The sequence below is a fragment of the Schistocerca serialis genome, chromosome 4, assembly GCF_023864345.2.
Source record: "Schistocerca serialis cubense isolate TAMUIC-IGC-003099 chromosome 4, iqSchSeri2.2, whole genome shotgun sequence".
Classification (NCBI taxonomy): Eukaryota; Metazoa; Arthropoda; class Insecta; order Orthoptera; family Acrididae; genus Schistocerca; species Schistocerca serialis.
The window spans coordinates 410,654,631-410,677,681 of NC_064641.1; the positions used below are offsets into that span (position 1 = coordinate 410,654,631).

Here is a 23,051-nt window from a genome sequence, read left to right on the forward strand (position 1 = left end):
TTTATGATACAATAATACACTTGTTGATGAGTATTTTTCAAATATAATGATACCATATACATAGCCTACTGGCCAAATTTTTCACAATACAGTGAGATTGTCTACAGAGCAGCACAGCTTTTTTGAATTCATCTTTAAGTAATGATTTGGAATATGAAATGTTTCAAATATGGCATAAACATGGATCTCTGGCTATAATATTCATGAATTTGCTACCACAACCTGTATCTTATTTCCACAGTGAATGGCCTAACTAAACCTTTTAACCTAAGACAAACTTCACACTATGTTACACAAGTCTGTCACCACCACCACCACCACCTCCTCCTCCTCCTCCTCCTCCTCCTCCTCCTACAGCAACACCACCAAACTCTACCCTATGATGAAGATATGCAACTTAGTGTTGGCAAAATAGCTCCCAGATGAACAGCTGGGTGTCAGAGCCAAGCAGGCACCAATGCTGAAGTTAAATCACAACAAAAGCCCCTTGTTGTTCACATATTTTAATAATTACAGTTATCCATGAATGAAAAATTTATATAAATATAGTCACATTGATACGTCATATCAGTTTACTTCGTCTTCTGGTTGTGTTAAGAGTGGGCCACTGCAGGTAAGATAAAAAAAAAAGCTTACATTATTTTGCACTTTACACTTAAAATTTCTGTCATTATGCAAGTCAACAGTGAACTGGTTTCTTTTCTGTCACAGTAACAGCAGCATTCAGAGGGTGTGACAAAAATTATGGACTGACCTGATATAGCGTATAAACAATGCTCACTGACCAGATTTTGGCAAAATGTGGAAGACTGTGAGAGCAACTTGCCCAATCAAATGGTGAAATCCATCATAAAAAATTACAAAAACCAATTCCATCTAGTGACCAGTGACGCCTGTTTTAGCTATGGTCAGATATTTAACAACACTTATTCTTACTCTACTGAACAAGTTCATTTGATCAACAATATTTGAACAAAACACACACACACACACACACACACACACACACACACACACACACACACACACACACACACAAAATCACTGACAAGTAAACAAGAAGAATTGGCATCTAATTTCTCATTCTAAATTTTAGTACTGAATCCATTATACTATACACCATCAGGGGTTTATATTCATCTGCAGCGAACAAAAGTTTGCAAAATGCCCAGTTTCGTTGTTACAGAGTGAAGGTATCTTATATAATGGCAACTAGGTCTAAATACGATTATTCTGAGCAGTTATGTTTTAGGTCAAAGTACTACAGAAAATGGTTAATACTTTATAAATTCACCAAATCTGTCTAACGACTATACCGACAGCAAATTAATTAGTCTCAAAAGTTTTGCTTTAGGATTCACTCAAAGTCTACGCACTACATTAAACACGTATGAAAAATTACTTTTTTCCGAAATGCAGAAAACAACTACTTACGATAGGATCCCTCTGAAATATGACTACTCGTCCTCCTTTATCCCCTGTCGCTAAGAGATCACCATCGTGGTTAAATTCGACACAGGAGATAATATCAGCTGTAACATAAAAAGTTCACACAAATGAGATTCGCAAGATGGAAAAACGATTTATTTTACTAAATGTATTTAACTGGTACTACGAAGATTACTGGTACTGTCTGCTACCCCTTACCGCAACTATTGGGAATAGTTGTTGCTAAAACATTACAGTTACAACTACATATCTACAGTGGTTTTCATTCTCTCTCTGTTCTCCGAAGCAACTGTTACATGAATGTATAACACAATAAATAGCCTGACATGAAACTTACCGTCTGTTACATCCTCTTCCAGCGTCCCTTTCACCTGAGAGAAGCACCATTGTACCTCCCCATTACCTAAAAGAACAGATACAATCCCTTATAACAACGCTCCTCAAAATACCATACGCACAAAAGCACAAAAACAAGATCTTTGTTAGTTATCGAAAGTGAGGTTACCGAGATTTAAATTCCTAACCGTCATGTTTCCAGAGAGCAATTAGGTCGCCGTATTTATCCCACATAAACAAGTTGCTTACCGGCCATAGCAGACACCGGGGAGAATTTCGGAAGATTACTGCAGTCCGTGAGATATTTAAAAATTTATTTTCACTGGGTTTCTTTAAAAGGAGGAGCGATAAAAAAGGATTTGTCACATTTCAACATAAAATTGTCACTAGCAATGGCGGTATTCACGAGTGCATAACAACCAACATGACGTCACACGCCGAGCAAATATCAGGAAAACTTGACTATCGCATCGCGCCACAAGCACTTGGAGACTTACAGATCACGTGACTAAAGGTGTGGAAGCAGTATTATCTCTGCTTCTGCGCAATTCCAGAGGTACGCCAAGTAGCAACTGCAGAACAATTGTAGAGTTATCGACAGGTCGAGAGAGTCGCTGTATATAAAAATCGACTTTTTGCTCTCTGAATCGTCATAGCGTCAAAACACGTCAAGGTAAATAAAGACCTACCCTAAACTGTTTTTAATTTGCTTTGAATGACATTCATAAATTAATTACCGCTTTTCTTGACGCCGGTACATTTGCGATCGTACGTTCGTTGCAGCTATTAGAAGGAAAATTACGATTAAAATTGCGTAAAACAAGTTTTTCATCTGGATGGAAAGTGGGGAAATTTCATAATTTTTATGTTGTCTGGAGTTTAAAGTGCGGCTGAAAGATTTCGTTTCCATCGCCAGTACATTCCTGCTGCCCTGATTCCTCTACCGATATTCTCGTCGTACACATGATGACATATAGAATAGCATCGAAAATTAGGTCAATATGATGCGAAAGCGGGAATGCACGTAGTTTTGGATACGTAAAAAACAGTTATCTTAGAGAAGTTAAGTACGTTTGGATTCCAAACAGGGACAGACTGCCACAGACGAATATAAGAACCGAAAAAATAAAGGTAGACAGAGACAAATTAAGACACAATCGATCCAGATATAAGGAAGGAATTGAATCATTCATTGATGGGATAACATGAGGCGAAATATGGCGAAACAGGCTGAACTATGGGGAAAGGAAGAAAATAAACGGAAGCACTGGTGGTGGAACAAGGAATGTGACGAAGCGGTAGAGACTCGCAGGAAAGCGTGGAGAGACGAGCAGCAAGAAGGACCCGGAAAAATGGGAAGTTTTCGTAGGAGCAAGAAAAGAGGCAGCCCGAAATAAGACGGACCAGAAGACAGAAGATGAAGCAGGAACTGGACGAGATTGAGACCAACTTCAAGAAGAACAACAGCAAACACGTTTTCGGGAAATTCCAAGAGAGTCTGATTGGATACTAGGGCAGAGAACAGTTTATAAGAGATAAGAAAGGGGAGCTGGCTGTTAGTGCGAAAGAGAACTGTAGGGTTTTTGCAGAGTACTTTCACGACCTGTTGACCTGGGGACTGATACAGAAGAACGAGAGCCACGCCCTTCAAAGCTGAATTAATATTTATTGTGCTTTTGTATGGCCTACCCGCTGATAGTATCCTCTTCTTTCTTCCAGTTTCACAAGTAATGTGGAATCCAATTAACATTCTCAGTTTAGCAATAAGGAAATATGAAGAACGCGGTTCCCAGCCGAAATAACGTCAGTTGTGACAGTAATAGTTACGAAGAAAAATATCCACCAAGACTTACAAAAAAAATACTGCAACATCTTTCAGTGACAAAGAAAAGGCAGTGAAATATTGGTTAAACGAAGGAGGGATAAAACGCTTGAAGTTAAGTAGTGTGCAAAGGCGTTTTCGTTTCGGAAAATCGGAGCGTTAACTACACAAATGGAAGAATGAATTACATGAAGTAAGAAATATGCGCCAAACGGAAACCCGAAACCATCTGACTGAAAAACTGTTCGTAAGATTTAGAACTCCTCGTGAGAGAATGTGCACCATTACCGATGGAGAGCTGCGAAATGGGGCCCTCCGAATCGCATCTGACATGAACATTGCTAATTTTCAGGATTCATCGACCTGGCTATGCAGGTTCAAGAACCGCACAGAACAGGGAGTCGGAAAATTACCAAGTTTACGTCATGTAAACGTGTACGGCAGCTGCCAGTGATAAACATTGCTATACAGGGTGGTCCATTGATAGGGACCGGGTCAAATACTTCACGAAATAAGCATCAAACGAAAAAACTACAGAGAACGAAACTCGTCTAGCTTGAAGGGGGAAACCAGATGGCACTATGGTTGGCCCGTTAAGATGGCGCTGCCATAGGTCAAACGGATATCAACTGCGTTTTTTTTAATAGGAACCCCCATTTTTTAATTACATATTCGTGTAGTACGTGAAGAAATAGGAATGTTTTAGTTGGACCACTTTTTTCGCTTTGTGATAGATGGCGCTGTAATAGTCACAAACGTATAAGTACGTGGGAGCACGTAACATTCCGCCAGTACGGACGGTATTTGCTTCTTGATACATTACCCGTGTTATAATGGATCATTTACGATTTGCGGAAAAGGTCGATATCGTGTTGATGCATGGCTATTGCGATCAAAAAGCCCAACGGACATGTGCTATGTATGCTGCTCGGTATCCTGGACTACATCATCCAAGTGTCCGGACCGTTCGCCGAATAGTTACGTTAATTAAGGAAGCAGGAAGTGTTCAGCCACATGTGAAACGTCAACCACGACTTGCAACAAATGATGGTGCCCAAGTAGGTGTTTTAGCTGCTGTCGCGGCTAGTCCGCACATCAGTAGCAGACAAATTGCGCGAGAATCGGGAATCTCAAAAACGTCGGTGTTGAAAATGCTACATCAACATCGATTGCACCCGTACCATATTTCTATGCACCAGGAATTGCATGGCGACGACTTTGAACGTCGTGTACGGTTCTGCCACTGGGCACAAGAGAAATTATGGGACGATGACAGATTTTTTGCACGCGTTCTATTTAGCGACGAAGCGTCATTCACCAACAGCGGTAACGTAAAGCGGCATAATATGCACTACTGGGCAACGGAAAATCCACGATGGCTGCGACAAGTGGAACATCAGCGACCTTGGCGGATTAATGTATGGTGCGGCATTATGGGAGGAAGGATAACTGGCCCCCATTTTATCGATGGCAATCTAAATGGTGCAAAGTATGCTGATTTCCTACGTAATCTACGTAATGTTCTACCGATTTTACTACAAGATGTTTCACTGCATGACAGAATGGCGATGCACTTCCAACATGATGGATGTCCGGCACATAGAACGACTGTGCTCGAAGCGGTATTGAATAGCATATTTCATGACAGGTGGATTGGTCGTCGAAGCACCATACCGTGGTCCGCACGTTCACCTGATCTGACGTCCCCGGATTTCTTTCTGTGAGGAAAGTTGAAGGATATTTGCTATCGTGATCCACCGACAACACCTGACAACGTGCGTCAGCGCATTGTCAATGCATGTGCGAACATTACGGAAGGCGAACTACTCACTGTTGAATGTCGTTACACGTACTGCCAAATGCATTGAGGTTGACGGACATCATTTTGAACATTTATTGCATTAATGTGGTATTTACAGGTAATCACGCTGTAACAGCGTGCGTTCTCAGAAATGATAAGTTCACAAAGGTACATGTATCAAATTGGAACAACCGAAATAAAATGTTCAAACGTACCTACGATCTGCATTTTAATTTAAAAAACCTACCTGTTACCAGCTGTTCTAAAATTGTGAGCCATATGTTTGTGACTACTACAGCGCCATCCGCCACAAAGTGAAAAAAGTGGTCCAACTAAAACATTCATATTTCTTTACGTACTACACGAATATGTAATAAAAATGGGGGTTCCTATTTTAAAAAAAAAAACGCAGTTTTTGACCTATGGCAGCGCCATCTAGCGGGCCAACCATAGAGACTTCTGGTTTCCCCCTTCAAGCTAGACACTTATTTCGTGAGATGTTTGGCCCGGTCACGATCAATGGACCACCCTGTATAGAAATTCATAGCTGACGTGTAGACTAAACTTGCTGTTATCTCCGCAACTGCTGTTCCGCTGATCAGTCAGGTTTCGTGAAAGAACTGCGCGCACATAGCACTTTATCATTTCGGGGTGAAAAGAAGACGGAGTCGGTTGCCCAATCAATTAATGCAATGACACATTCAGGTACAATAATGCCAGTGATAAGTATGAGTCGTTTACTGTTTCCGCCGCCGTATATCTGTCTTAAAGAACAGCAATGCAAATTAGGCCAAAAAAATTAAAAAATGGACTGTTTAGTTGCAAAAATCTTGTAACCGACGTACCAAAATCTGGAAAAATGGGAAAGAATAATTTTCAACATTTAGTTCGAAACTTATTCCTACGATCTGAAAAAACTAATTCATTGCTTTTGTTGGATTCATGGTCAGGACATAACGACGCCTCTGTTTTTATGGGAGGACGACGAAAAATCTGTAGCTGTAATATGGATTCCACCTGGAATTACTAGTGCGATTCAACCTCTCGATAAAGAATTTTTTCGCTAGTGGAAAGCATTTTTCAGTACAATATCAGACAACATAATTTCCGATACCCCTCTCTCATCTCAGGTTTATCAGCGGAACAGTATTCTTAAGTTCCACTCATTTGTGCATTACCATTACCCGGTAGCCTCTTGCAGGTCTTTCCACTGGACGCAACTGGAGCTGCTTATGTGTCCCTAACATTCCCCAGTTACCTAATTGGGAAATGGAGACCTACAGTTTAACGTGGAATACGAACCACATGTCTTTAGTGCCCACTCCGACATCTGTGAGATGTGAATGCTCGGTTAAAAATCATAGTGCAAAAGTTGTCGTCTGAACGGGATTTGAACCCACACTCTCTGGATCACGAAGCGCGCGCTTTGCCACTAGAACATTTTTGTTTTACGAAAACAAAAAAAAAAAAACATTAGACCTTACACGCGTGTCATCTCCTTGAGATGATGCTCGATGTCGGTAATTAGTGTTATGTTTATAAAAAATGGTTCAAATGGCTCTGAGCACAATGGGACTACACATCTGAGGTCATCAGTACCCCAGACTTAGAACTATTTAAACTCAACCAACCTAAAGACAGCACACACATCCATGCCCGAGGCAGGATTCGAACCTGCGACCGTAGCAGCAGCGCGGTTCCGGACTAAAGCGTCTAGAACCCTCGGCCACAACGGCCGGCTTCTGTTCATAAATTTCCCGCAATGGTAATTAGAAGCCAGGGGAAAATGGCAGTTGACATACAAGGAAAATTTTGGACCAGTGCTAAGGAGAGATGGAGAGGCAATTCCGTGTAAAGTGCACGATCTCCAAGCCTGTCACGCTTTCAAACAAATTGAGACACTTAAATTCTTCCTTCCCTGCGCGATTCTGCATACTGTGTCAAGAACAGTGGGCTCGCCATGCAAAATAATCCTCACAGAATAGCAAAGGTTTGCGCTGTGGCCCTAACAAGATAAGAGTTGTATCCTGTATGCCGAATATTACCTCCAAAAACTAAAACCTAGTGACACAGCGTTCATAGGCAATGTTCACTACCTCGTGTTCTCTTCCGTTCCCACTAGTATAAGCGTTTCTACACATATACAAGCGAACGATAGTGAAGTTTCTGCAAATGCTCACTCGCACTTCTTCGCTTCCATTCACTCCATTGTACACCAGGCTTCAGGTGCTTAAAATTGGTGTCTGTGAAGTCCGGATAACTCCGCTACGCGGCGCTGCGTGAGTGATTCGCCGAGTCTCGTGCTAGGCGGGCAAGGCTGTACAAACCGCTGTTCTAAGTTGTTCTTCGCGCGGCAACAATGTGTCAATTCAACATTTTATACAAAATACTTACAGTGCCTCTTAATAGCAAACATTTTGGCAGTGCATTTCTGTCATTGTCTTCTTCCCGTGTAAAAAATTTCAGGGTAGGTTTCGATGTGTCTTATTGGACCATGTAAGTCATTCTCATAATCATGACAAATGAGCGCTGGAGGCAGATGCAGGAATCCAGGGCAAGGTCGTAGTGGAATAGATTTGCGAACATGTCCCTCCGACCTGTTATGAAGAGTCGAGTGCACCATGTTTATGACTGTGAGGGTTGTCTCTACACCGTAGTATTGTGTTTATTGTGATATGGATGAACGACATGGATCCAAGAGGGGAGGGGTGGCTATCATCGGGGTTGTAACCCGCGCCACCCCCGTACCTCTCCCTGCAAGAACATTTTACTGAAACGTTTATATTTTACATAAATCAATCATCGGGGTTGTAACCTACGCCACCCCCATACCTCTCCCCGCAAGAACGTTTTACTGAAACGTTTATATTTTACATAATTTCCAAATTTCCAAGACTCTCAGCTAACATTCGGAAAACAAAGTATGTATGTATAGCCCACCCGACTGGCCGTGCGGTCTCATCCACTGCTTCCCGAGCGGGAATCCCAGCACGAATCCACCTGGCGTATTAGTGTCGAGGTCCGGTGTGCCAGCCAGCCTGTGGATGGTTTTTAAGGCGGTTTTCCATCTGCCTCGGCGAATGCGGGCTGGTTCCCCTTATTCCGCCTCAGTTACACTATGTCGGCGATTGCTGCGCAAACACTGTCTCCACGTACATGTACACCATAATTACTCTATTACGCAAACATTGGGGTTACACTCGTCTGGAATGAATGTTCCTGAGGGGGGGGGGGGGGGGGAGGGGGGTTCCACTGAACGGCACAATAACCCTGGGTTCGGTGTGGGGCGGCGGTGGGGTGAGTGGACTGCTGTAGCCTGTTGTGGGATTGTGCACCGCTGAGGGCTACAGCTGGGACGAAGCCTCTCTGTCGTTTCTAGGTCCCCAGTTCAATATTCAGATCCTAGGCTTATGTAATACACTAGAAGTAATGGTGACAACAAATGGGAGAATCAGGAAGTAATTAACTTAGACTCCTCCAGAACCTAACCTGAGATCTGTACCTATGGACGACCGAGCCTAACGTCCCCATCCAACGGACTGATAACCATCAACAGTGTCACAAGCATGCCCACTCCATTAGACACTGTACAGGTTCGGAATTTAAGCCACGACGTTAGCGTGAAGGATAGTGATCAGTAAATGTATACCATCACCTCTCCTCACCTCGCCAGCCAAATACTGTTGTTGAGAATTTCTTCCAACAACTAGAATTCGAACCTGCTACATCTGTGTCAAGTGCCGTTAGCTATCTCAGTTAGTGAGGCGTATATACATATCCGCCTAACCTGCAGTACTTCACTGTCCGCCACTATCCTTGCTCCAGCCACTACCATCATGCACTGGTGCTGCCGCTCACAGTGTGGTATCAATTGCCTGAGACTGCAGGCGTGTGTGAGTTGCATTTGCGCGCGCGCGCGCGTGTGTGTATGTGTGTGTGTGTGTGTGTGTGAGTGTGGGCGCGCGCACGCGCATGTGCGCTCGTGTATGTGTGTTGTTGACGAAGGCCTATATGGCCAAAATAATGAATGAATTAAAAAAATAGAAATGTGGATAGGCTACTACGAATAGCATAGTGAACGCATTATTGTAGCCAATAGAAACTTGAAGCCCATGCCTTCCACAGTAGTACAAATTTATATGCCAACTACTTCCGCAGATGATAAAGAGATTGAAAAAATGTTTGACATGATAAAAGAAACTGTTCAGATAGTTAAGGGAGACGAAAATTTAATAGTTATGAGGGACTGGAATTCGGTAGTAGGAAAAGGAAGAGGAGGAAAAGTAGTAGGTGAATATTGGCTGAGGGAAGGAATGAAGCCGCCTGGTAGAATTTTGCACAGAGCACAACTTAATCATAGCTAACACTTCGTTTAAGAATCTTGAAAGAATGTTGTATACATGGAAGACACCTGGAGACACTGGAAGGAAGGATTCAAATAGATTATGTAATGGTAAGTCAGAGATATAGGAACCAGGTTTTAAATTGTAAGACATTTCCAGTGGCAGATGTGGACTCTGACCACAATTTCTTGATTATGAACATTAGAACTGAAGAAACTGCAAAAAGGTAGGAACTTAAGAAAATGGGACCTGGCTAAACTGACAGAACGAGAGGTTGTAGGGAGTTTCAGAGAGAGCATTGAGGAACGACTGACAAGAACAGAGGAAAGAAATACAATAGAAGAAGAATGGGTAGCTTTGAGAGATGAAATAGTGAAGGCAGCAGAGGACCAAGTAGGTAAAAAGATAACGGCTAGTAGAAATCCTTCGGTAACAAAAGAGATATTGAATTTACTTGATGAAAGGAGAAAATATAAAAATTCAGAAAATGAAGCAGGCAAAAAGAAATACAAACGTCTTAAAAATAAGATCAAAAGGAAGTGCAAAATGGCTCAGCAGGAATGTCTAGAGGACGAATCCAAGAATGTAGAAGCATATGTCACTAGGGGTAAGATAGATACTCCCTACACTAGGGGTGAGATAGACTCTGCCTACAGGAAAATTAAAGAGACCTTTGGAAAAAAAGAGAACCACCTGAATGAATTAGAGATAAGATAGGTACTCCTACAGGAAAATTAAAGAGACCTTTGAAAAAAAAAAAAAAAGAGAACAACATACATGAATAGCAAGAGCCCAGTTGGAAAACCAATCCTGAGCAAAGAAGGGACAGTAAAAAGGTGGAAGGAGTATGTAGAGGGTCTATACAAGGGCGATGCACTTGAGGGCAATACTGACATGGAAGAGGACGTAGATGAAGATAAAATGGGAGATATGATACTGCGTGAAAAATTTGACAGAGCACTGAAAGACCTAAGTCGAAACAAGGCCCTGGGAGCAGACAACGTTCCATTAGAACTACTGATAGCCTTGGGTGAGCCAGCCATGACAAAACTTCTCCATTTGGTGAGCAAGATGTATGAGACAGGCAAAATGCCCTCAGACTTCAAGAAGAATATAATAATTCCTATCCCAAAGAAAGCAGGTGGTGAAAGGTGTGAAAATTACCGAACCCTCAGTTTAATAAGTCACGTTCGCAGAATACTAACGCGAATTCTTTACAGACAAGTGGAAAAACTGGTAGAAGGCGACCTCGGGGAAGATCAGTTAGGATTCTGTACGCGAGGCAATACTGGCCCTAAGACTTATCTTAGAAGATAGGTTAAGAAAAGGCAAACATATGTTTCTAGCATTTGTAGACTTAGATAAAGCTTTAGACAATCTTGACTGGAATATTCTCTTTCCAATTCTGAAGGTGGCAGGGGTAAAATACAGGGAGTAAAAGGCTATTTACAATTTGTATAGAAAGCAAAGGGCAGTTGTAAGAGTCGAGGGGTATGAAAGGAAAGCTGTGATTTTGGCAAGCAGTAAAGGAAAGAAAAGAAAAATTTGGAGTAGGAATTAAAATCCATAGGGAAGAAATAAAAAGTTTGGGGTTTGCCGACGACACCGTAATTATGTCAGGACCTAGAAGAGCAGCTGAACGGAATGGACAGTGTCTTGAAAGGAGGATATAAGACGAACATTAACAAAAGCAAAACGAAGACAATGGAATGTAGTCGAATTAATTCAGGTGATGCTCAGGAATTAGATCAGGAAATAAGACACTTAAAGTAGTAGATGAGTTTTGCTATCTGGGAAGCAAAATAACTGATGATGGTCGACGTAGAGGGGAGATAAAATGTAAACTGGTAATGGCAAGGAAAGCGTTCCTGAAGAAGAGAAATTTGTTAACATCGAGTATAGATTTCAGTATCAGAGTCCTTTCTGAAAGTATTAGCATGGAGAGTAGCTATGTATGGAAGTGAAACATGGACGATAAATAGTTTAGACAATAAGAGAATAGAAGTTTTAGAAATGTTGTGCTACAGAAGAATGCTGAAGATTAGATGGGTAGATTAGATAAGGATGTACTGAACAGAATTGGGGAGAAGAGGAATTTGTGGCACAACTCGACTAGAAGAAGGGATCGATTGGTAGGACACTTTATGAGGCACCAAGGGATCACCAATATAGTATTGGACGGAAGAATGGAGGGTAATAGTCGTAAAGGGAGACCGAGAGATGAATACACTAAGCAGATTCTGCAGGCTGTAGGTTGCAGTAGTACTCGGAGACTGAAACTACTGCAATACATAGCCACAAAACAATGCACACTTGTGCCAGTTGAGGTGGTGCAATGATTTTATTCATTTTCACAAATCAGTATAGGTGAATCCTGGTGTCGTTTCTCCAACAAAGCCACGATCAATTTTCTGCTCCACTGATGTTCTATTGAGCTAGAGCTATGTCTGTAATGTCCGCGACGTCGACTGGAGGACAAACCACAACCTTCCTTTCATCGTCCTCCTCCCTTCTACCCTTTTCTCAGTAGAACGTGTCAGGTATTTATCTTTCCCTTATGGATGACTGTTATGAGAGCGTGTGTTTGCAATATTGTGTTCTGGTTGAATTCGAAGTCACGTCTTGATGGGTAATGTTAGGGTGTCGGCATCACATGCGATTGTCTCCTTAAAACACGAGCTTCTAATTGAAAGGTTGTTAAATTGAAATGGTTACCGATGTGTCCTTGACGATTCGTGGAAATGGCACTGCTATTCTGACAATAACCGCGTCGCGCCCGAGTGGTGGGAGCCGACGCGCCACTGAGCCCACTGCAGCTGCAGGAACCCACGTTGCAGTATGCAGGTAAACAATCAGTGCGTAGCAAAACCACGGCACAGTTCAGCAGAATACTGAATTTTTTCTTCACAGCTTGCGCTTTGTAAGTCATTAAGAATTTGTCAAGTTTTTAAGTTTTTGCAAGTCTTCCTGTAACTTTGTAGAAAGGACTTGTGCCTGTCACGCCTTTTTTGTACATACCTTCTTTACACGGTCTGCTTATTCAAAAGCGTCTTGGTACAAGTTTAAAATTTAATCATTCAGCGTGTAAGATGACTGCGAATTACGATACTATCAAAATTCAGCATTAGGGCTTGCAGCTCTTGTGTTTGCCATGTTCAGTTAAAAATTATTGGATATAAGGTCCAAACGTTACGCAAAACACTTCTTTTCTTGTGACACAAACACGTTTCAGCACCTCCGTCTCATTATTAGTGGGTATACGATGTTCTAGTCCGTGAAACGCGAACATATTTTAACCGATAACTGGCCTACGAAAATTAGGCTTTAAGACCGTTTTTTTTTACTTTTTTATTACCTTAATTTTACATTGTATGGTTTTTCAGGGCCATTTGTACATATTGAGTACTGATAACTTGTAGTTTGCAAACAAACGATATTAATGTGAATTTGACTGGCGAGTAAGCACATCACTTTATGCTTAAATGTAATTTAAATTTTGTTTCAAGTTCATATTAGCTCGCCAAGTACATTCAGATAAACGTAGTTGGTTGCAGATAACAAGATATTAGTATAAGATAATGTACGTTCTGCAAAACCATATAATGTTAAATTAAGGTAATAACAAAAACAAACAAAACCTGTCTTTAGGCCTGATTTTCTTAGATTCCATATCACTTAAAATACATTCACATTTCTCGTACTTGGAACCCTTGCTGTTGTATATTAATGACCTTGCGGACAACATTAGTAGTAATCTCAGAACTTTTGCAGATGACAAGGCTGTCTGTAATTAAGTACTGTCTGAAATAAGCTGCATAAATTTTCAGTCAGATCAGGGTAAGATTTCAAAGTGGTGGGAAGACTGGCAAGGTGCTTTAAATGTTCAGAAGCGTAAAACTGTGCACTTCATAAAATGAAAATAACGTACTATCCTACGACAGCAATATCAGTGAGTCACAAGTGGAATCGGACAGCACATAAAAACATCTGGGATATGAAATGGAATGATCACATGGGCTCATTCGTGGGTAGTCTTTGATTTACTGGTAGAATACTGGGGAAGTGCACTCAGTCTACAAAGGAAACTGCTTACAAATAACTCGTGGGACCCATTCTAGAATGGGACTAATGAGGAATATGGAATGGTCATAGGTTTGTCCAATATATGGGGGTGTGTCACAGGGATGCTGAAGAAACTGAACTGGCAGACTCTTGAAGATAGACGTAAACTATCCCGAGAAAGTCTTCTAACAAAGTTTGAATAACCTGCTTTAAATGATCACTCTAGGAATATACTACAGCCACTTACGTATCGCTCCCATGCGGATGCGAGGACAATATCAGATTAATTAGAGCACGCACATAGCCATTCAAGCAATCTTTCTTCCCGCGCCCATATGTGAATGGAACGGGAAGGAACTCTAATAAGTGGCAAACTCTGCCACGCACATGAAGGTTGCTTGCAAAGTTCAGATGTAGGTGTAGATGTAAATTTGAATAAAGAAAACCTACTAATGATGGCACAGAAGTGCTGATACATGTTTGAGTCACAGGAACGGTGTTTTGCATTACAGGCAGACCTCATATCCAATAATTACTAGCAGTACTCCGTCCTTGAGAATCTGGCAGTGATCAAATGCGTTGCGACGTCTTAGATCTTACTCATCCTGTCTTTGGGTGTCACGCCGTTAAATTTGCTGGGACGACTGCAACGGTATCTGCACAACAGGGTAACTGTCTGGAGCGGGGAATGCCAGACATTTGCCACACTTGCCCCTTCGCCAGGTAGCTTGAGTAGCGATCCCTCAGGTAAGGGACGGCCTTCCTCGTACTTCTTCTGTAGGCTTTCAAATCGCCGTCTCCACATCTTACTCGATACAACCAGTACGTAAGGGACCTTCTTCTTCGACATCTTGGCCAAATACAGAGATTCTTTTCCGAAATCGAAATATTTGTAACTTTTGGAAAACGAAAGCAATACCGACTATTATGTCAGCATGTAATTACACTCCTGGAAATGGAAAAAAGAACACATTGTGTCAGACCCACCATACTTGCTCCGGACACTGCGAGAGGGCTGTACAAGCAATGATCACACGCACGGCACAGCGGACACACCAGGAACCGCGGTGTTGGCCGTCGAATGGCGCTAGCTGCGCAGCATTTGTGCACCGCCGCCGTCAGTGTCAGCCAGTTTGCCGTGGCATACGGAGCTCCATCGCAGTCTTTAACACTGGTAGCATGCCGCGACAGCGTGGACGTGAACCGTATGTGCAGTTGACGGACTTTGAGCGAGGGCGTATAGTGGGCATGCGGGAGGCCGGGTGGACGTACCGCCGAATTGCTCAACACGTGGGGCGTGAGGTCTCCACAGTACATCGATGTTGTCGCCAGTGGTCGGCGGAAGGTGCACGTGCCCGTCGACCTGGGACCGGACCGCAGCGACGCACGGATGCACGCCAAGACCGTAGGATCCTACGCAGTGCCGTAGGGGACCGCACCGCCACTTCCCAGCAAATTAGGGACACTGTTGCTCCTGGGGTATCGGCGAGGACCATTCGCAACCGTCTCCATGAAGCTGGGCTACGGTCCCGCACACCGTTAGGCTGTCTTCCGCTCACGCCCCAACATCGTGCAGCCCGCCTCCAGTGGTGTCGCGACTGGCGTGAATGGAGGGACGAATGGAGACGTGTCGTCTTCAGCGATGAGAGTCGCTTCTGCCTTGGTGCCAATGATGGTCGTATGCGTGTTTGGCGCCGTGCAGGTGAGCGCCACAATCAGGACTGCATACGACCGAGGCACACAGGGCCAACACCCGGCATCATGGTGTGGGGAGCGATCTCCTACACTGGCCGTACACCACTGGTGATCGTCGAGGGGACACTGAATAGTGCACGGTACATCCAAACCGTCATCGAACCCATCGTTCTACCATTCCTAGACCGGCAAGGGAACTTGCTGTTCCAACAGGACAATGCACGTCCGCATGTATCCCGTGCCACCCAACGTGCTCTAGAAGGTGTAAGTCAACTACCCTGGCCAGCAAGATCTCCGGATCTGTCCCCCATTGAGCATGTTTGGGACTGGATGAAGCGTCGTCTCACGCGGTCTGCACGTCCAGCACGAACGCTGGTCCAACTGAGGCGCCAGGTGGAAATGGCATGGCAAGCCGTTCCACAGGACTACATCCAGCATCTCTACGATCGTCTCCATGGGAGAATAGCAGCCTGCATTGCTGCGAAAGGTGGATATACACTGTACTAGTGCCGACATTGTGCATGCTCTGTTGCCTGTGTCAATGTGCCTGTGGTTCTGTCAGTGTGATCATGTGATGTATCTGACCCCAGCAATGTGTCAATAAAGTTTCCCCTTCCTGGGACAATGAATTCACGGTGTTCTTATTTCAATTTCCAGGAGTGTAGTTCTGCCAAGTAGAAATTTAGATCCCTGTGTTTGTAGGGTAGCTTCTTTTCACGCTTACTGAATGCGATATAAACAGTCCATCGGCATGGGAGCAACAACAAAGGAACGATGTAAAGAGTATGCGAATGTACGTTAATCATTTCTTTTTGCTCACTGCATTTGTGCCTACTTTAATTACTACAACTGCATGCCCAAAAGACAATAAGGAAAGACGAAATGGTAATGTGAATGTTTGAAAAGAAGAACGACATACTCCATATTAATTTACTCTCTAAAATCCGATATCCCTTGCGGTGAAACATTAGTTAATAAAGTGTAGCGGGACAATGTTCAAAACATGACTGAAAATACGTACACTAAATAAAGATAAGAACATCTATGATTGACATGTCATCTGAAGTCGACGTACAATTTTAAAATGTTAGAAATAAGGAAATGAAGTAATACAGAATGCTATGCTTACCCCATGAACCATGGACCTTGCCGTTGGTGGGGAGGCTTGCGTGCCTCAGCGATACAGATAGCCGTACCGGAGGGGTATCTGTTGAGAGGCCAGACAAACGTGTGGTTCCTGAAGAGGGGCAGCAGCCTTTTCAGTAGTTGCAAGGGCAACAGTCTGGATGATTGACTGATCTGGCCTTGTAACAATAACCAAAACGGCCTTGCTGTGCTGGTACTGCGAACGGCTGAAAGCAAGGGGAAACTACAGCCGTAATTTTTCCCGAGGGCATGCAGCTTTACTGTATGATTACATGATGAGGGCGTCCTCTTGGGTCAAATATTCCGGAGGTAAAATAGTCCCCCATTCGGATCTCCGGGCGGGGACTACTCAAGAGGATGTCGTTATCAGGAGAAAGAAAACTGGCGTTCTACGGATCGGAGCGTGGAATGTCAGATCCCTTAATCGGGCAGGTAGGTTAGAAAATTTAAAAAGGGAAATGGATAGGTTGAAGTTAGATATAGTGGGAATTAGTGAAGTTCGGTGGCAGGAGGAACAAGACTTCTGGTCAGGTGACTACAGGGTTATAAACACAAAATCAAATAGGGGTAATGCAGGAGTAGGTTTAATAATGAATAGGAAAATAGGAATGCGGGTAAGCTACTACAAACAGCATAGTGAACGCATTATTGTGGCCAAGATAGATACGAAGCCCACGCCTACTACAGTAGTACAAGTTTATATGCCAACTAGCTCTGCAGATGACGAAGAAATTGAAGAAATGTATGATGAAATAAAAGAAATTATTCAGATTGTGAAGGGAAACGAAAATTTAATAGTCATGGGTGACTGGAATTCGAGTGTAGGAAAAGGGAGAGAAGGAAACATAGCAGGTGAATATGGATTGGGGGACAGAAATGAAAGAGGAAGCCGCCTGGTCGAATTTTGCACAGAGTACAACATAATCATAACTAACACTTGGTTTAAGAATCATGAAAGAAGGTTGTATACATGGAAGAACCCTGGAGATACTAAAAGGTATCAGATAGATTATATAATGGTAAGACAGAGATTTAGGAACCAGGTTTTAAATTGTAAGACATTTCCAGGGGCAGATGTGGACTCTGACCACAATCTATTGGTTATGACCTGTAGATTAAAACTGAAGAAACTGCAAAAAGGTGGGAATTTAAGGAGATGGGACCTGGATAAACTAAAAGAACCAGAGGTTGTACAGAGATTCAGGGAGAGCATAAGGGAGCAATTGACAGGAATGGGGGAAATAAATACAGTAGAAGAAGAATGGGTAGCTTTGAGGGATGAAGTAGTGAAGGCAGCAGAGGATCAAGTAGGTAAAAAGACGAGGGCTAGTAGAAATCCTTGGGTAACAGAAGAAATATTGAATTTAATTGATGAAAGGAGAAAATATAAAAATGCAGTAAGTGAAACAGGCAAAAAGGAATACAAACGTCTCAAAAATGAGATCGACAGGAAGTGCAAAATGGCTAAGCAGGGATGGCTAGAGGACAAATGTAAGGATGTAGAGGCCTATCTCACTAGGGGTAAGATAGATACCGCCTACAGGAAAATTAAAGAGACCTTTGGAGATAAGAGAACGACTTGTATGAATATCAAGAGCTCAGATGGAAATCCAGTTCTAAGCAAAGAAGGGAAAGCAGAAAGGCGGAAGGAGTATATAGAGGGTCTATACAAGGGCGATGTACTTGAGGACAATATTATGGAAATGGAAGGGGATGTAGATGAAGATGAAATGGTAGATATGATACTGCGTGAAGAGTTTGACAGAGCACTGAAAGACCTGAGTCGAAACAAGGCCCCCGGAGTAGACAATATTCCATTGGGACTACTGACGGCCGTGGGAGAGCCAGTCCTGACAAAACTCTACCATCTGGTGAGCAAGATGTATGAAACAGGCGAAATACCCACAGACTTCAAGAAGAATATAATAATTCCAATCCCAAAGAAAGCAGGTGTTGACAGATGTGAAAATTACCGAACTATCAGCTTAATAAGTCACAGCTGCAAAATACTAACACGAATTCTTTACAGACGAATGGAAAAACTAGTAGAAGCCAACCTCGGGGAAGATCAGTTTGGATTCCGTAGAAACACTGGAACACGTGAGGCAGTACTGACCTTACGACTTATCTTAGAAGAAAGATTAAGGAAAGGCAAACCTACGTTTCTAGCATTTGTAGACTTAGAGAAAGCTTTTGACAATGTTGACTGGAATACTCTCTTTCAAATTCTAAAGGTGGCAGGGGTAAAATACAGGGAGCGAAAGGCTATTTACAATTTGTACAGAAACCAGATGGCAGTTATAAGAGTCGAGGGACATGAAAGGGAAGCAGTGGTTGGGAAGGGAGTAAGACAGGGTTGTAGCCTCTCCCCGATGTTGTTCAATCTGTATATTGAGCAAGCAGTAAAGGAAACAAAAGAAAAATTCGGAGTAGGTATTAAAATTCATGGAGATGAAATAAAAACTTTGAGGTTCGCCGATGACATTGTAATTCTGTCAGAGACAGCAAAGGACTTGGAAGAGCAGTTGAATGGAATGGACAGTGTCTTGAAAGGAGGATATAAGATGAACATCAACAAAAGCAAAACAAGGATAATGGAATGTAGTCTAATTAAGTCAGGTGATGCTGAGGGAATTAGATTAGGAAATGAGGCACTTAAAGTAGTAAAGGAGTTTTGCTATTTGGGGAGCAAAATAACTGATGATGGTGGAAGTAGAGAGGATATAAAATGTAGGCTGGCAATGGCAAGGAAAGCGTTTCTGAAGAAGAGAAATTTGTTAACATCCAGTATAGATTTAAGTGTCAGGAAGTCATTTCTGAAAGTATTCGTATGGAGTGTAGCCATGTATGGAAGTGAAACATGGACGATAAATAGTTTGGACAAGAAGAGAATAGAAGCTTTCGAAATGTGGTGCTACAGAAGAATGCTGAAGATTAGATGGGTAGATCACATAACTAATGAGGAAGTATTGAATAGGATTGGGGAGAAGAGAAGTTTGTGGCACAACTTGACCAGAAGAAGGGATCGGTTGGTAGGACATGTTCTGAGGCATCAAGGGATCACCAATTTAGTATTGGAGGGCAGTGTGGAGGGTAAAAATCGTAGAGGGAGACCAAGAGATGAATACACTAAGCAGATTCAGAAGGATGTAGGTTGCAGTAGGTACTGGGAGATGAAAAAGCTTGCACAGGATAGAGTAGCATGGAGAGCTGCATCAAACCAGTCTCAGGACTGAAGACCACAACAACAACAACAACATGCTTGTAACGTACGTTGTTGTTCTACATTGTTTAGCTCTGGTACTTACAGGGCCACAGAGAAAGCATCCTAGGTTTTGGAGGGAAAATCCGTAATTGTAATGATCTGCAATACAACAGAAACAAGAAGCACAACTTAAGGAAAAATAATGTAATGTGTGTTTCAGCTCACAAGCGACATTGAAGCAGATAGTTCCTGTGACTTAGTACGGGCAGCGTTTATGTTCGACAACCGGAATAAATTAATAACTGGCTCCTTTTACCGACCCCCGGTCTCAGATGAAACAGTTGCTGAACAGTTCAAAGAAAACTTGAGTCTCATCACAAATAGGTACGCTACTCATACAATTATAGTTGGCAGTGACTTCAATCTACCTTCCGTATGTTGACAAAAATACATTTTCAGACCCTATTTTAGATAGAAGACAACTTCCGTAATTGTTCAAAATGCTTTTTTTAAAATTATTTTGAACAATTAGTTCACGAGGCCATTCAGATTGTAAATGTTTACGCAAACACACTTGACCTCTTAGCCACAAATAATCCTGAGCGTCACGACGGATACAGGGATTAGTGAACACAGTCGAGCGAGGCTCAATTCCGTAACAAAGAAATTCACCAAAACTAAACGCGAAATATATCTATTTATAAAAGCAGCTAAAAATTCAGTTGACGTCTTTCTAAGAGACAGTCTCCAATCCTTCCAAACTAGGTAAGTGACGACCATATGTGGCTTAAGTTCAAAGAAATAGTATCAACAGCAATCGAGAGATTTATATCAAATAAACTAATAAGAGACGGAACTGATCCCCCATGGTACACAAAACACGACAGAAAGCTGCTGCAGGAGCACCGAAAAAGGCACGTATAATTTAGACGAACCCAAAATCTCCAAGATTGGCGAAGTTTTGCCGAGGCTCGAAATTTAGTGCGAATTTCAACGCGAGATGCATTAAATAGTTTCCACAACGAAAATCTCTCTAGAAATGTGGTAGAAAAACTAAAGAGATTCTGGTCCCATGTTAAGTAAACCAGCGGAAAGACTCAGTATGTACCTTTACTGCGCGACAGCGATGAGGAGCAGGAGCGGGAGACAAGGGACCCAACCCATCGGAGCAGGTAAAATAGTGGCAAATGTACGGCGTGGCAAATGTCCGCACACCCTGGAGCGCGTACCAGAATCCCAAAATCCCTTAGGTGGTCTACTGCGAACAGCGGACGATTTGAAAGGCGGCCATTGTGGTGGTAAACTTAACGAGCCTTCCTTTGCATTATCTCATAAACATAATGTCTCATTTAAGTATGTAAATAAAAGATAGTAATTAATTTTATGAAGAACAAACGGCAACCAGTTACTGTTTACCTGTTTGTTTTTTACATACTACAAGAAATCTGTCATAATTGTTTGTTCAAAACCGAATCCGACTTATTAAGTAAGCATGAGCGCGAACTGTAGCGTGGCGTTACTTAGAGCTCCAAATATTTAAAATGAAATGTATTGATTTTTCGATCCTCATATCCACCAATACTGTCAAATGTAGCAGGTACTATTAAAAAAATGGCTGAAAATCAGTGATGCATCCCTGTTGAAAATGTACGTGCTGTGACTGAAAGTCCACAATATAGAACATCTGAATATACGCACATATCTGTGAAAGATAACAATAAGTTTCCTTTAATTTACGTCTGTGGTCACAAACTGTTTGATAACAGATTACCGGTTTCGGTCTTTAATGACCATCATCAGATCTGTTTCAGAAAAACAAAGTCTTAATGTACTGCAGCCATAGTGTCATCGTCAAATGTTACGCGACGATGTCGCAGCTTGTGAAAAGATAACAATGGCTCTTTTCCCGAATTTATTCGTGCAATTAAATGCTGTATAACTCTTCATTATTTTTATCTTAACGTACGGAAGGACACTTAGGCATATTTACGACTAACAAATAATGTATGCACGTACCAACGAATGTGTGATGATAGATATGTGTACTTAAAAGTCATAATACACTTCATCCTTCCAGACTCTTTACGTCATAACGGCGTTCATCCTTCGTTCAAAGTGTCCCGCGCTTGCAGCCCCCTCGGCGAGTAATTGTTTTTACAAGGTCTTTGGTCTCCAGTTCAGTTGTTCATTATCGTATTCTGTTGAAGCATAAAAAGAACTACGCGTGAGGTTTCTGGTCGGTATGTTAGCTTACATCTAACAGACTCAAGGTCGGAGCTGCACCAAACTGTTGTTAAACGGGCATTTTTACTTCCATCCGTGTGTATACAGCGGTTCTCTATTCTCGAGAAATTAACGATAGAAGCTCACTGTCTCTCACATTAATAGGAAGGACGGAAGACAAGAGTTCAACGTTCTGTCGACATCAATATCACAGATATGGAGCACAAGTTCGCTCTAGGGAAGGATGGGAAAGAAATCGTCCGTGTCGTGGCATTTACTTTAAGCGATTTAGGGAAATCACGGAAAAGCTAATCTGTCTCTCATATTACTCTGTAACTCTGCCATTGAAGGTCAGTTTTACAAACGTTTACAGTAAAGAGCGCCTCCTTAGCCACTGTGACTGTTTAATTTCACAGCCTCTTCACAGCTGATTCCGGCAGCCCCAGATGTTTTGTGACGGCTGTGTCACCAATTATAGAAGGTCGGGCTGATTTCAAATTTACGTTCTCCAATATACCACCGCACGCAGGTGCACTTGCCGTACGCCCGCAGGGGAAATGTCGAACTAGCACTGTTGGGCGAAATTTTTATCTAGTTGGACTATCTCGTGGCTCCCTCAGCGTATGTATTCTGGTAGAGGCTCAGTAGCAGGTAAATATGGGGAACGCCCTCCCCCCCCCCCCCCCTCCAGCGGGGCCATCGGCATTGTCACCCCCCGCCAGTCAGCCCGCATGTTATTCGCTCGTTTCTTTCGTCAGTCGACTCCACTGAACGAGTTATCGAGTAGCTGTACATTCCTATGTAGCACGCGCATCCGCGTCATCATATTTTATACTTTTCTGTCTGGAACATAGATAGCTAACATATACCTACCCGAAAAGTCGCGGCCATTCTAGTGATCTCGATACGTTATTCGGTCTGGCAGTTGCTCGAGAAAAGTCACGACTTAATGGTTTACCTTGTTGAACA

The 23,051-nt window shown here is 42.5% G+C and overlaps 1 protein-coding gene across 3 annotated transcripts in view; it reads right to left on the reverse strand.

The window, feature by feature from the left end:
• LOC126474955 (protein phosphatase PP2A 55 kDa regulatory subunit) overlaps positions 1-23,051 on the reverse strand; it is a 71,799-nt gene that overhangs the window by 43,514 nt on the left and 5,234 nt on the right. Inside the window, exons 1-3 of one of the 3 annotated variants that reach the window (XM_050102474.1) lie at positions 1,955-2,234; positions 1,787-1,852; positions 1,435-1,532 (exon numbers count right to left, since the gene is read on the reverse strand). In XM_050102474.1, coding sequence (XP_049958431.1) covers positions 1,435-1,532; positions 1,787-1,852; positions 1,955-1,979 — 189 coding nt within the window. In that variant the 5' untranslated portion in view covers positions 1,980-2,234. Of the gene's footprint in view, positions 1-1,434; positions 1,533-1,786; positions 1,853-1,954; positions 2,235-23,051 lie in introns of those variants that run through there. The other 2 variants (XM_050102475.1, XM_050102473.1) reach the window with 2 other exon arrangements.